Below are 14,552 nucleotides of genomic sequence, written 5' to 3'. Positions count from 1 at the left end.
ACGACCTTTTAGCGACAGACGACTGAGACGAGCCATCCCTATGATTGTAAAATCTGCGATAGCAGCAACCCCTGTCGCGACGAACGTAAAATGCGGTCTCTGTCGTAAACTACTGGTATACGTCTGAAAAACAACAAAAACTGGCTGGATTTTAAGTTGTTATATTTGCTGTGACATCGACGGTAAGTTGTACTTTTAAATAAAAATGGAGACTTCTTGCCATATTATATTTGTTAATATTTCTGCTGGGTGGTTATCATCAACATTAGTATAAGCAGAATAGTTAGCTTTATTGCTAGCAATGTTGTATCATTAAAACTAGTGAAACAGTCCTTCCAAGCTAACCCCTACCGGTTGGTTTGGATGTTTAAAAGCCTTTGTGATTGCTAGAACACGAACCACCTTGCTTTATCTGTGTTTGACACATTAAACTGGTAGTAACAACAGTCGTTGTTGTGTGTGTTGTTTAAAGTTATCGAGGCAATGGCCGCGTCTTCTTCGTCCTCTTCTGCGGGAGGAGTGAGCGGCAGCTCCGTGACTGGCTCCGGGTTCAGTGCTTCCGAGCTCATCCCACCAAGGAAAGTCCTCTATACGTATCCAAAAGGCGCAGGGGAAATGATGGAAGGTACGATGAAGGAAAACCGGATAAAAGTAGTTGTATAAAAGCTGCCCAAATGCTCCCAAATAGCCAGGAGATAGAAATCATATGAAAATCATATATAATGGTAGGAGTTTTGCAACATAATACCTTAATATTATAATATCTGCCAACTTTAGTATAACACTGAGAATATATGTGCCTGTGTTTCTAAAGTATTTAAGAAAGATATGTTACTATAAAGCAGAGTCTGCCTCTCTTCTTCACAATCAAGTGCTTTCTTTTGCACATGGTAGACAAATTAAGATAAAGCGAAACCCTTAAGCCTTTTAAGTTCTTTTATGCTGTGTGGGGCATTTCAGTAGCATGGTTAGGATCATGGTTGTGTCTCCTGCCAGTGTTGCTAAGTAATCATGTTTCTTCTTTGATGAAGCTTTTGAGTTGTAATGGAATAGTGGAAGTGGTCTCTTTCCACGATGAAGGTGGGAAAAAAGGATTTAGAGAGATCAGAGTTTTTGTTTTAGCATAACTGTTATGTGAAAAATTACAACATCTGACTGGAATGGGGGGGGGGGTCTTTCTTTCACTTCAATATTTCCAGTGTAACACCTAATGATCCGTTGAATCTGTTGGCCTGCAGTTCTTAGTCCTTCAAAAATCCTCTACATAGGATTTATTTGTCACTTAAATTATTCTTTGTTGCCAGGTCTACATACACTTACTGGACACTTTATTAGGTACACCTCCCTAATACTTGTTCAGACCCCCTTTTGCTTTCAGAACTGCTTTAGTTATTCATGGCATAGATTCAGCAAAGGTGCTGGAAACATTCTTCCCAGTTTCTGGTCCATATTGACATGATGTTATTAAACAGTTGCTGCACATCCATGATGCAAATCTCCTGTTCCACCTGGTGACTGTGGAGGCAGTTTGAATACAGTGAACTCATTGCCATGTTCAGAAAGCCTGTTTGAGATCATTTGAGTTGTGTGATATGGTGTGTTATCCTGCCGGAAGCAGCCATCAGAAAATGAGTACACCGTTCTCATAATGGGGTGGACATTATCAACATCAATACTCAGGTAATATGTGGCATTTAAATCATACTCAAGAAAGAAAATATCTCCCACACAATTACACCACCATCAATAGCGAGATCCAGTGATACAAAGCAGGAAGGATTCATACTTTCATATTGGTCCCGCCAAATTCTGACCCTAAAAATGTGGCAGCAGAAATCGAGACTCATCTGACCATGCAGCATTTCTTTTGTCTATTGTCCAGTCATAATTTCCTGTTCTTAGTTCATAGGAGTGGCACATGGTGGGGTCTTCTGCTGCAGTAGCCCAGCTGCTTCAAGATTTGTTGTGTTGTGCATTCAAAAATGCTCTTCTTACTTTGGTTTTAACGAGTGGTTTGTTTGCATTGATTTTTGCTTTGCTATCAGCCTGAAGCATTCTGGATATTCTTCTCTGACCTCTGAGATCAACGAGGTATTTTCACCCAGAGAACTGCTGCTCACTGGATATTTTATCTTTTTCGTACGATTCTCTGTAAACTTTCGAAACCCTCGGTTGTGTGGGAAAATCCCAGTACATCAGCAGTTTCTGAAATGCCAACAACTTTGCCACATTCAGAGTCACTTGACTCACTTTCTTCCCCATTCTGACACTCGGTTTGAACTTCAGGAGGTTGTCTTGACCATTGAGTTGCCCTGTGATTCACTGATTGCATGTTTGTGTTATCAAGCCGCTAAACAGGTGTGCCTAATAAAATGGTGGTTGAGTGTATACTAATGGATGTTGTGTCTTAGGCTTTGACATTGTAATGTTTTTTAAAAACCCAAAACTATTTTAGCTGTATTTTACTGTTTTTGTACTTCTTATGTCATAAATATATGAAATATTTTAAGATCTCTTTCTAATGTAGCTTGAAATCTACGTTTTGGCTTTTATTACCCTGGAGACCAAAGCTTGAATAAGAATTCTTTATTTGACTGAACTTTTTTTTCATTTTACGTTTCTTTTTAGATGGCTCTGACAGATTTTTATGCGAGTCTGTATTCAGCTACCAAGTGGCCTCAACACTGAAACAGGTTAAACATGGTAAGTCTAACTATATTTGCATAGCTTCACATTAGTCTTGGTTGATCTAATACGGGTGCCAAACTCATTTTACATCATAGGCCACATACAGCCTACCTTCATCTTAAATGGGCTGGATGACTGAAACTCCCATTTCTCACAGTGTAACTACAAATTTAATCCCTGCGAGATATATAGACGGTGAAAAAACAAACATTTTTTGTTTTGATCCATTACTTAATCACGTTGGCATCATATAAATGGTTATCATTATTTAACTGTATTTTTATGAAAATACAGTTAAAAGACTACAATTTATGGCCACCTTCAGTTGTTGTAAAGTCATGTGGGCCGAATTAAAATCTTTAGTTCTGGCTCCCAGGCTTTACATTTGACACCCCTGATCTAATAGAAACAGGTATACTAATGAGTAATGTCCATTCTTACAGATCAGCAAGTGTCTCGAATGGAGAAACTGGCGAGCTTGGTGGAGGAGCTAGAAGCAGATGAGTGGCGGTATAAACCTATTGAACAGCTATTGGGATTCACACCATCTTAAATAAAGAGATTCAGATGTATTTTGCTTATTTAATCAGCCAAATAGAAGGAAAATGTAACCTATCAAGTTACAAATGATATCCCTCCTGTATTCTGTATCATAAGTTGAAAAGTGTTATCTGGAGATTCCAAATGTGAGATGTGTTATTTTATCACTTCTATATGATTGTTTTATTTTTAAACCACTTATTACATTAAACCCAGCTTACTAAGTAAAATCTTGTCAACAACATTCTTATAAATTAGTAACTACACAATTCACAAGGTAACAGATTTTCCATCTGCTTTAGGCTGTTCAAGATGATTCTCTCATTGGAATTAGCCTTCATATTAATGCAAATACTACATTTGGTATTGAATCCCTTGAAGAGAAGCATTGTGTTTCCAAATGGCTCCACTGTAATTTATAAACGTGAATGCCTGCTGCACCGTTGGTCTCTTCTCCTTTCTGTGTATGTCCTTGCTCCAGCAGCAGTTGGAACAAAACAAAGAGAGCTTGTAAATAAAATCAGACTTGGGACATTCTTCACATTGGTTGCTGTTTGTTTTGCCTGGTGATGTGTATTTTGTCCAACTCCACCTCACTGTGTTAAGTTTTGTTAAATCCAAGGATAGAAAAGTCTTTGTACTTCTTTTTTTTGTGGTATGTATTTTGATATTGCTGTTGTTCATTCTGTTCTTCGAACGAGCTAAAGTCTGAAACCCATCAGTGCAGTAATTTTCCATGCCACTTTTGTCTTGTGGTGACAGTGAGTAAACGTGCAAATCTTGGTGTTTTCCTCAGTGAATGATTGTCTTCAAGCAAGTGAAGGGTGAGAGTGTACAGAGTGTACTGTACTGTACTGAATGTTTCAGGACAGCCCTGAACACAACAGGACACACCTCTGGCTGGAGCCTAAATTTCCTTTCCTAGTTTGTTTCAGGCCACACTTTCTGAGAATCCAATTAAAAAGTGATTTCTCATAGTTTTCGTTGTTTTTACTCAAGCTACTAAATCTTCTTAATCCACGTCCCCCGCTAAAGCTTTCTGATAACTTTTTTATAGCATCCACCTCAGAACATAGTGTTCCTACACGTGTTTATGTATTTCAGTTCCTGTCTAACAAAGTACAGTGTATTCCACGCCTACTCACGTGCAGAAATGCAGCATAGCCTCTGGCTGCTTTCCAACATACAGCTGTGAGCAAAATGTATACTATGTAGCCTATGGCCCCGACACAAATAACTTGCTTTTGTATTCTAGTATTCTAACAAATCCGCTACATCTTTTTACTCTCACACACAGTTTGTGTTATGCCTTAAAACACTTTGCTAGCACCAGAGTATCTTTTGTGATGAAGTAATAAATGGTGCAAAAATGCTACAATAACAACCACCCCCCCCCCCCACCCCCCGCGCGCGCGCATTTCTGCGTACAACGTTGCTAAATAGCTCATATAATAATAATAATAATGATGACATATGTCATTTATGTGCAGTCTTTTTGTTTGTAACTCAAGGGTAAATGTAGAAAGAGGTATCCCGTAGCCGTTTTTATTATCTTTTTGCCTTGTGCACAGCGCACTGAGTGTTCTCTGCATCTCTGTGTGCCAGATAAAAAATTCTGATGTAATGGTTTAGCAAAACAGGTGACGTAATGTGCACTGCAACACTGAACCTGCTCATCCAGGCCTACTTGCTGTTAAAATGTAGGTGCACATACAGCAAAACGGTTTATCAAATACCCACATAAGATATCAAACAAAGAAACAACAAGATCATTTTCAAGCCCACTCAAGTCCCCTGAAACATATCCATAACACTAGGGTCTGCTGTTCATCCCCCACCACCCCCTTTCCTCCTCCTCCTCCTGTTTGTCTTTCTTCTCTGCTGGCATGTTACCAGGCAAGAAGCAGCGCTGGTGTCGTGCCTCTCTTTTTGATTGGCTGGGTAGGGAGAGACAGGCGTGGCCTCGCAGCCCACATATATAAACATTGTTGCAGGACAGACTGCGGAGCTTGGCAGCTGGTGAGAGAAAGAGAGGAAGAGCAGAAGAAAGAAGTTTCCAGATACAAGTTGCAGACAATAACCGTTAAAACTACGCATCTTAAACATCCACCGCGACCTTGAACCACGCAGAATTTAAATAACGAGTAAGTACAATGAATTCATTTGCCAGTTTTGCTAGTTTACAGCTAATTTTGACAGTGAAACAGCTTCTAGCTGCAGTCAAATTAAAAAGGTGTTTTGAAAATGTTTATTGTTCATATCTTTAGTAGAAAGCTATACCTCAAAAGCCTGATATGTATGTTTAATTAAGTCGTTAAACGTGGAATAAACGGCAGTAGTTGGGTGCTCATCTGTTGCCTTTGTTTCTCCTGTGACAGTTGACCACATAAGCAGCTGATACTGCAGAGAGGACAACCATGCCTGAACTCTTTGCATATACTGACATCGGCAGCTCACCTCCTTCTCCAGTGGACAGCAGCGACAGAAGGCTGTCCTGGGGCAAACTGGTTCAAAGACTGACTGATTTCAGCACACCTGCCAACAACAGGAGCATGGAGTCAGGGTCCAACAATAGCAGCAGGAGTGATCTCTCAGACTCAGGTAAGCAATGCTGCATAGGCATCTCACATCTCATGATTCTTTTCTTCTGTATGCAAGTTTCAGGTTCTAACCCATTCTTGTCTTTTACATAGGTTCAGATGTCTCAAGTGACTTATGTGCCTTCAATGAGGACCTGTTTTACGATCCAATGGAGGAGACACTCTTAAAAGAAGTAGTAGACCTGATTGCACGAAGTCTGAGAGAAGCCAAAGACACAGATTGTGCCTTAAGATGTACAAAACTGCTCATTCCAGACAAACTTCTGGAGCACATTGGACAAGAGCTCCTTCATCTGGCAGCTAGTGAGCCCTGCGGTTTAAGAGGGGCTCTCATTGACCTCTGCGTTGAGCAAGGGGATGTCTGTGAGAGCATGGGACAGCTATCTGTGGACCCATACCTTGTCCCCACATTTCAGCTCGCTCTGGTGTTGAGGCTAGAGTCGGGCGGCCTTTGGCCTAAAATTCAAGGACTTTTTAGCACAAAGTCTCCTTCTACTCCAGTAGTGAGACAAGCTATTAAACTTAGCACTGGTTTCCGTGTGATCAAGAAGAAGCTGTATAGTTCTGAAGATCTTCTAATTGAGGAATGTTAAGTAATAAAAAGGACTGATGTACTTTGATGCTGACAAGAGGACAATAAAAGCTCACAAAGGGGCCTGTTACTGTAATTACATGTATATGAAGCATTCTGAAGTGTATCAGATGGACTTTGTCATGATGTAGCCTACTGTTCCCACTGTAAAGGGGCTGAACTTTATGGTACCTGGAGAAGGCAGTGCTAATACTCGCTCACTGACATTCAGATTTTAAAATGACAACATGTAACCATCATATTATATCTGGTGACATGGCATTTACAAGTATTGGAAGTGCATACCTCAGTTTCTATTGAAACTAAACAACGGCAGCTAGCTATACTGTTATAGTTATTATTGAAGTTCATTGTGTTCTTTTTCTTTTTATACATGACATTTAATTGAATTGGACAAAGCCTGATGAAGTGTACACCAAGAGAACAGTTGGTAACCTTTGTGAAGTGTGAAAGGCCTACGCTTGCTTGCCTTGTGCATTGTTTGTGCAAGCCGCGGCTAAGATTACAAATGTACCTTGATCTTGTGTTGTGCAGACCTGTCCTGCTTCGGTTGATATTCAAATACTCAGTGAACTTTTTTTTGTACCTTTATTGAATGAAAATAAATTATTGTTTTCTAACAGTTTTTCTCTTCTTATTATTTATTCAATCTTTCATATCCAAATGATCCATAGTTGACTTTTCTGACAGAGTTAGTGGAGATCTGAGAACGAGAGAAAGCTAATGAACATCATCAAGTCTTCAAATGTGCGTGCATGTGTGAACCCATTCTGCAAAATCTACAAACGCAAACTACACTAGAGCACACCAGCTGGTGCGGTGAGGTACAGTGGTTAACGGTATTCCGATGTAGAACAGCTGACAGGAATATGTGGCAGCCATTAAAGCCACATCATGTACAATGACGCAAAAGTTAAAAAAAAAAAAAAGCTAGTGTGAAATTTGAAGAAGTCAAAGTCATGAATCAGAGGTGCAGCATCTGCAGTCTGCAAAAAAAAACAGCTGAGTGTGTTTGTGCTGAAAGAATGCGATGCTGCACATCCTGCCAGGCACATTTTGCACGTCACTGAAGAGCTGAACGTGCACGCAGCCATGTCTCTAGTTCCCTGTCTCTGTAAGCCGGCCGGCCGGCACACTGTACGTGCCAAATGCGCTGACTGAGCATTTGTCTCCCATTCTGTGCCTGTTCTGTTCAAAGCAGAGTCACACTTAGCACGTTTGAGCAACCATGTTTATTTTCATCTGGAATTAAAAACATGGTGGAAAAACGGAGTGAACAAGATCTGTATGGTTTTCTTATCCTCTCTTTATAATCTATTTCTCCAAGAAATAATACAAAGAATAAGTAGCATACTATAAACTTAAAAAGTGTGACAAAAAATGGCTTTTTCCGACAGAGCAGAGACGTGACAGTTCCCAACTTGAACTGGTTAAAGTCCCATTTTGTGGATCACCACGTCTCATTCTCATGGCATTTATTGTGAAGTTGTACTATATGTTTGCCCTTAATACATTTAAAGGAGGTAAAGTGACAGGGACATGTCCTAGTGGCTATCTCACACACAGCAGAAGAAGACAAATTTCAGGTGTGCAAGTGTCTAAAAAGCCTAGACATTTGACGTTTTAGATTATTACTGCATAGTCTGAGAATGTGCATTTAAAATCAAAACCCCTCAAACTTTTCTCCATTGAATTACAGCATAAAATCAAGGAGGCAGCATTCAATGTGGCATCTGTTATATTGCTACATAAATAACATCCATGTGACTACATATAACTTAAGTATGGTCTGTTTTCATACTGCATTCTCCCAAAAACAAGTATAAAGTGTTCTTTTTCCAGTGCATGATGGCTTCTGGTCAAAATTAGTACTTGGACGTTCTCATTCTTAGTATTCGTTTTGACGTTTAGATATGGAATGCACCTCCCTGTGTACTCAGAATCATTATGCCAATCCTGATTGATTGGTGATCACATCATCATCAAATTAGCAAATTCTAAACATGTTTTAATGACTACCGAATCACTGTGATTTTTATTTTCCACAATAATTTGTCAACACAACTTCCAGCTTTTCATGTATTTCATGTAACTGGGTTTTTGGAAGATCTGGAGTGTATATGTGCCTATCTCTAAAGTACTTTGGGTCAACTTCTGTTGTTTAAATGTGCTATAGGCTATAAATAAAATAGATGTAACAGTCCCCACAAAAAAATAGTTTCGTTTTTATACTATGGTATTTTTTGTATTGGAAAAATACACAAACCAAAGAATTCATTTAACACAATTCAGTGGGATACATACCGAACTTAGAGGAAAGAAACAAAGTATGAATCCCTTCATACTAGTATCGATCCAATACCACAGTGTTGATATCGATACAGTCGATATTTGTATCATTCACCTCTACTATGCAGTCATTTTTCAAACACCTCTTCTCTCAACCCGCAATACAGGCTAGCCAGCTTAACTGTCCACAGACAAGTGTTAGCCAACTTCACCGCTGCTGGGTGCTAGCTGCCTAGCTTATCTGGAAAAAAGTTAGCTTATTTGTGCAAGCTACTTACGGGTGGTTGGTTCTGAATGACATGTTTGTTACAATCATCAGCCAATCAGGATTGGCATAATGAAATAAATATTTCTGAGGAATACCCAAGGAGGAGCATCGCATAGTGAGCCATTGAAACAAATGCTTTTCTGAGAACCAGGGTTGCGCAAGTAACCTAAAGCTAAACTTTTTCAAACCCACATTTTTTGAGGATAGAAAGCTATTTTGAGTACCATTTCCATTCTAAAACACTATATTAACGCTATATCTTTTTACCACATACGAGACTTCCACAGAAATTGTTTGAGTTAGTTTGTGTGATCTGTTTGGTGACGAGTGGTGCTGGTCTGCTCCTTGTTGAGTCATCTTCAGCCTCCAGATTGTAGAAATGCATCTTAATAAATTACTGGTAATCTTTTGTAGTGATTCTGGAAACCTGGAGACAAGAAAAAAAAGCCTTTTTCAAAACATCTTCACAGTAAGCTGGTTGACTTTTGTTTACTTTACCAACATTCTTTTTATAAGTTCAAGTGTCATGAAGCTGTGACTCTGGTAAGTTAAATTGGTCTGATGTGCTTGCATGATACAAGTATTGACATACTGAAGCCAAATATGGTATTGAGAAAACAGAGGATAACCAAGCGGAAAGCCTTCTGATGGGCTGTCTGTCTGGTTGTGTATTCAGTCTTTAGCCCCATGCCAGCTGGGATAGGCTTCAGCCCTCCTGCAACCCTAAGTTAATCAAGGGGAATCAATGCTATATATTGGAATGTCAATATTTTGCCCCATCCCTGGTGCCAAAATGAGAAAATATTCAGAGTTTGAAGAACTTGCTTTGAATCATGAAAGCATTTTCATCCATGTAAAGAAGCTGTGATCTCGGACAACTTGGCGCAGCTTGGTGTGCGAGCCCTCTGTGCTCTTTGGTATAGATCGCTGTCCCCAAAATAGCGAGCTCTGTATAGCATTCCTTCCTCTGTATAAAACAAACACACACACACACAATTAACAAAATGATCTCAGCACTGATAATGACATTGACAATCAGGCCAATACTCATGCTTAAATTCAGATGTAAGAATCATTTATTGTCATACTTTGCTGTTTCTCTTTCCAGCAGTTGTTGCGAAGGTTGGAAATATAATCATCCTCCACCGTCCGCTCCAGATTTTTCAGATTCACACCAGTGAACTCTTTGGAGAACTGCTCCCCCACATAATATGGCACCTTCAAGTTCACAGTCAGCCTCTTCTGTGAGTAACCTGCTGACCTACGTGACGACAGGCCAGAGTGTGGGAGTGTTATCATATGACAGAATGCAGCACAGATCTTGCACCATCTGTCTGTCTTAACATGAGTCACTGCTGACAATGGTTTAAAGCAGGGCCCGAAACTGCAGGCGTATATCTGAACACACAAAGGCAGTGTACTGGGAACGTGATGAGACACATGACAGCAGCACAAACAAGAGGAGCTCTGTGATTAATTGGAACTAACAGAGGTAGCAGCAAATTAATACAAGGAGAAACAACAGCAAATACTGTGAAGGCAAATCTAACACGACCACGCAGTTTATGCAAAGATCGAGTGAAAGCAGAAGTACCGAGAAAAAAATCTGGGTTGGATTCTGCTAACGGAGAACAACAGTTAGTTGTGTTACTTTAGATTCTTGTGTTACAAGGATCACACTCACGGCCTGAAGCTGAGGCTGTAGGAGGGGCTGTTGACCATTATTTGACTGAGAGCTGACACAATAACCAGGATGAGGATGGGCATGACTTGCACAAAGAGGGCGAGACCTCCCTGTGGAAAAGCACATTACAAACAAACACACACATTACACACAATCTCTGAGAGAAGCCTCAGCTTGTAAAATGGCAGATGACTAAATGTCTCCCCCTGCTGGCAAAACATAAACAACTCTATACATTTACAGTTTAGCTTTTTAAGTATCAAACTTACATCTTGCTGTCGCTCTCTTCTCTCCCGCCTTTGGTAACGCATCCGCCCATTATTGTACACGTGAGCATGGCCTAGATTGATTTAACACATTTAGCACATAAAAAACACACCACAGAAATATATATTTGCAATTAAAATACTCCGTCTCACATGCATTATACGGAAACACCAAACTATGAGACTAACTTGATGGATAACCTCCTCCAAAGAACATATTAAAGAGCTCTTCGGGTGAAATATCCGGCTCAAAGTTTCCATTGTCTGGGCCGTGTCTGGAAGGATGTCTTCTCTCTTCTTCACACTGATCGTACTGTCTCCTTTTGTTAACATTGCTCAGAACAGCGTACGCGCTGCCAATAGCTGTTGGAAAGTTATAACATGAAGCTGTTATAAGTTGCTTTCTGTAAGTGCTATATTAACCTTGGATGAGTTTAATCACCATCTTACCTTTAAATGCCTCTGTTGCCCCAGGAGCGCTGTTCTTATCTGGATGGAATTTCAAAGCAAGTTTTCTGTACGATCTCTTCAGTTCATCCTCTGAGGCATCTTTCGACACCCCGAGAATTTCATAAAAGTCTTTACATTGTTTTATCCTGTGCAGAGAGCACATGATTCCAAATTTCAATCACATTTGCAGTCAATATACCCATCAAGTAAAGAGTTTATTTTAATCAACAGTATGTTTATGTAATCAGCAGTCTTACGTACCTCCTCACAGCTTCTAGTTGATCAGCCATGTAGGATTTTGAAGACTCGGCTGGCTTTTCTTGAGGTCTAGCGTGCTCCTTTATGTTCTGCCGTTGTCGAGGCTCCGACACCCCGCTGAAGTCTGAATGGATATCTTTTCTGGGTGTAAATCCATTCTTTGCTATTACATCCAGCAATACTAGAAGATATGTTCAAAGATATTCTATCAAGTACTCAACAGCAGTTAAAAATACAAACTTATTGATAGTGGGACTATCGATGTCATCAAGCAGATGTAAAGCAACCAAGCAATCAAGTACAATGGTATTATAAGGGTTTCTTAGGGGCAGAGTATAAAACTGTAGCTATGTTTGAAAATCATTAAACTAAATATAGTTTTTGTTGGAGGATCTGTCTGCTTGTGCAAGTTGTTTTTCTGCTTGCAGAAATCTGAAATACATAAACAATGAAATCAAGTTGTAAAAAAAACAAAAACATACCATTATTGTCAATAGCAGTGGAATGCAGTAAGCCTAGAACTAAAACAAAGTGGCTTGAACCATTATAACTAAAATAAAAATCAAAAACAAAAACCTGCTTTATTTCTTTTATTTTATTTTCAGATATGCTGTGGTTGCAGTTTTAACAGATTTTATATTTATATGTGAGGTGGGTCATGGTCTAAGGCGTATCTGGTGTGTATGTGGGTATCCACAGGAATCTAAGAAGAGGTAAAGTTGGGCACAACCATATGCCACCCTGTACAGTGGTGCGAAAAAGTATTTGCATCCTTCTTAATGTCATATTTGTTTTGCACATTTGTCACACTTCCATGTTTGAGAATCAAACAAATTTAATGTTAGACATAGATAACTCAAATGCAATACAAAGTGCAGTTTTTAAATGATGATTTCATTTATTAAGGGAAAAAACTATCCAACCTACCTGCCCCTGTGTGAAAAAGTTATTGCCCTTTAAACCTAGTAACTGGTTGTGCCATCCTCGGCAGCAAGAACTGGGATCAAGCATTTGGGATAACTGACAATGAGTCTTTCACATCACTCTGGAGGAATTTTGGCCCACTCTTCTTGGCAGAATTGTTTCAATTCAGCCACATTGGAGGGTTTTCCAGTATGAATGCTCTGTTTAAGGTCATCCCAAAGTATCTGAATAGAGATTAACTCCAGACTTTGACTAGGCCAATCCAAAACCTTCATTTGGTTTTTATTTAGAGGTGGACTTGCTGGTTGCTCTCAGATTAAGTTTGTGCGATTGAGCTTCAACGCAGGAACCGATGGCTGGTCTGTTCTTTTTATGAAATGCTGTGTGTTTATGCCAGATGCAACGGCACTCAAACTTTCTAAAAAGTTCAGCTTTTGTCTCGTCAGTCCACAGAATTTTGCCAAACGTCTTGGGGATGATCAAGATGTTCTTTAGCAACTGTGAAATGAGCCTTTGTGTTCTTTTTGGTCAGCAGTGATTTTCACTTTTGCCCAGTCTCTTTCTTTTTGTTGAATCATGAACTCTGACCCTAACTGAGACAAGTTATCTCGCAGTTCTTTAGATGTTGTTCTGGGTTTTGTTGTGACCTCCTGGATGAGTCATTGATGTGCTCTTGGAGTAATTTTGGTAGGCCGGGTACTCCTGGGAAGGTTCACCACTGTAACTAATGGCTCTCACTGTGGTTCGCTGGAGTCCAAAAGCCTTAGAAATGGCTTTGTAACCCCTTCCAGACTGGTAGAAGTCAATGACTGTTTCTCTGCACATCATGCCAAGATCGTGGCATGATGTGTTGTTTTTTGAGATCTTTTAGCCCACTTCACTTTGTCAGAGAGGTTCTATTTAAATGACTGATCGATTCAAAATGAATCAAAGATTGCCTTTGTCTAGTGCTGAATTTTGTTTGATGATCTGAAGTATGTAAGCACAAATATACAAAAACAAGAAAAAGACATACTTTTTCACAGCAATAAATATAGTACATTTCTTTGCATGTATATGTGCTATATTGATCTCTTTTCTGTTTTTATTCTGCCGAATGTTTTATTTCTGTATTTATCTGTATTTATTTAGTATCGAGCTAGATTGGGGAGTTTAGAAGGATAATACCTGTGTTGTCAAAAATAATATTTGAAATAATCATGGGAAAGTAGCATGTAGTAATCGTGGACATCTAGGACTTATTTTGCCTTTCTCCCGCTCCAGTCCTGTTCACCTAAATTAAAGGCCTAGCTTTCTGTTAGAAAAGCAAATGAAAGCACTGCAGACACTGATGGAACAGCTTCATTTTGATGTGAAATTCGTACAAAAAAAGAAGAAAAAGGCGCAGAAGCTGCATAAATGAACCAGCTAGCTTAAGTGCTATCAAAGGCCCTGGCTACATGCGCTACTCATGAGGAGTGCAGGTGATGCTGCAGGCTGTGGAGGTGATGCGCATCTTCGCAGCTGAATGTGTGCCCCCTCCAGCTTCCCCCCCCATATTGACTTACCTTTGGCTTTCTCTGTCGGGAAGAGCCTCTGCGCCTTCTCCAGGAACCTCTGCGCCTTGTCCGGCTGTTGGTTGGTTAAGGCGGCTGCTGCAATGTCAATGCAGCGCTCCGCTTCGTCCCTGTTTACTTCCATCGCAGCAGCCATCAGCAGCAACTAACTGGACCAGAAGTAAATACGGGCGCCTGATGATGACGCCAGATAGATGCTGCAGGAAAAAATATATGTATCAGTCAGTCGGTGATATGCATTTATCAGTGCTAATTTTTTGTCTGCTGCTGGTGCTTGGGGATTGGAGATTTTAGCAATAGGTGAGCCCTGTTTGCAGAAAATCAACAGTATCGGCTGCGTGCGCTGCCCCATTTCTCCATTAGATGGCGACAGATTGCCATTTTTTCAAATGTAGGTCAAGAGGGTAAACACCCATTGGTGTGTTCATCCATCCATC

The 14,552-nt window shown here is 40.0% G+C and overlaps 3 protein-coding genes across 3 annotated transcripts; 2 read left to right on the top strand and 1 right to left on the bottom strand.

Moving 5' to 3' along the window:
- The first annotated feature begins 51 nt into the window (after nucleotides 1-51).
- anapc16 (anaphase promoting complex subunit 16) lies at nucleotides 52-3,769 on the top strand. Its single transcript, XM_063482881.1, has 4 exons — nucleotides 52-182; nucleotides 473-625; nucleotides 2,629-2,703; nucleotides 3,132-3,769. The coding sequence occupies exons 2-4, from the start codon at nucleotides 484-486 to the stop codon at nucleotides 3,239-3,241; spliced, it is 327 nt and encodes a 108-aa protein (XP_063338951.1). The 5' UTR covers nucleotides 52-182; nucleotides 473-483; the 3' UTR covers nucleotides 3,242-3,769.
- A 1,453-nt stretch (nucleotides 3,770-5,222) lies between these two features.
- ddit4 (DNA-damage-inducible transcript 4) lies at nucleotides 5,223-7,045 on the top strand. The gene is made up of 3 exons (XM_063482878.1): nucleotides 5,223-5,372; nucleotides 5,607-5,829; nucleotides 5,922-7,045. The coding sequence occupies exons 2-3, from the start codon at nucleotides 5,646-5,648 to the stop codon at nucleotides 6,419-6,421; spliced, it is 684 nt and encodes a 227-aa protein (XP_063338948.1). The 5' UTR covers nucleotides 5,223-5,372; nucleotides 5,607-5,645; the 3' UTR covers nucleotides 6,422-7,045.
- Nucleotides 7,046-7,150: 105 nt separating this feature from the next.
- Nucleotides 7,151-14,432, bottom strand: dnajb12b (DnaJ heat shock protein family (Hsp40) member B12b). Its single transcript, XM_063482877.1, has 9 exons — nucleotides 14,107-14,432; nucleotides 11,639-11,816; nucleotides 11,378-11,523; nucleotides 11,117-11,290; nucleotides 10,931-11,001; nucleotides 10,662-10,771; nucleotides 10,066-10,238; nucleotides 9,803-9,944; nucleotides 7,151-9,404 (listed from the first exon to the last, which is right to left on the bottom strand). Exons 1-8 carry the CDS (start codon nucleotides 14,249-14,251, stop codon nucleotides 9,823-9,825), a joined length of 1,119 nt encoding a protein of 372 aa, XP_063338947.1. The 5' UTR covers nucleotides 14,252-14,432; the 3' UTR covers nucleotides 7,151-9,404; nucleotides 9,803-9,822.
- Between the last annotated feature and the right edge of the window lie 120 nt (nucleotides 14,433-14,552).

Source organism: Pelmatolapia mariae, linkage group LG8 (assembly GCF_036321145.2).
Source record: "Pelmatolapia mariae isolate MD_Pm_ZW linkage group LG8, Pm_UMD_F_2, whole genome shotgun sequence".
NCBI classification, from domain to species: domain Eukaryota; kingdom Metazoa; phylum Chordata; class Actinopteri; order Cichliformes; family Cichlidae; genus Pelmatolapia; species Pelmatolapia mariae.
The sequence above is the reverse complement of the archived record's forward strand: the minus strand, read 5'-3'. Positions and strand labels throughout refer to the sequence as shown.

Coding starts and splice junctions, on each gene's coding strand:
- anapc16 (XM_063482881.1), top strand. CDS start 484: ATGGCCGCGTCTTCTTCGTCCTCTTCTGCGGGAGGAGTGAGCGGCAGC. Junction 626..2,628: donor CGCAGGGGAAATGATGGAAG/GTACGATGAAGG, acceptor GTTTCTTTTTAG/ATGGCTCTGACAGATTTTTA. Junction 2,704..3,131: donor ACTGAAACAGGTTAAACATG/GTAAGTCTAACT, acceptor CCATTCTTACAG/ATCAGCAAGTGTCTCGAATG.
- ddit4 (XM_063482878.1), top strand. CDS start 5,646: ATGCCTGAACTCTTTGCATATACTGACATCGGCAGCTCACCTCCTTCT. Junction 5,830..5,921: donor GAGTGATCTCTCAGACTCAG/GTAAGCAATGCT, acceptor TCTTTTACATAG/GTTCAGATGTCTCAAGTGAC.
- dnajb12b (XM_063482877.1), bottom strand. CDS start 14,251: ATGGCTGCTGCGATGGAAGTAAACAGGGACGAAGCGGAGCGCTGCATT. Junction 11,002..11,116: donor TGGAGGAGGTTATCCATCAA/GTTAGTCTCATA, acceptor AAATCAATCTAG/GCCATGCTCACGTGTACAAT. Junction 10,772..10,930: donor GAAGAGAGCGACAGCAAGAT/GTAAGTTTGATA, acceptor GCTTTTCCACAG/GGAGGTCTCGCCCTCTTTGT.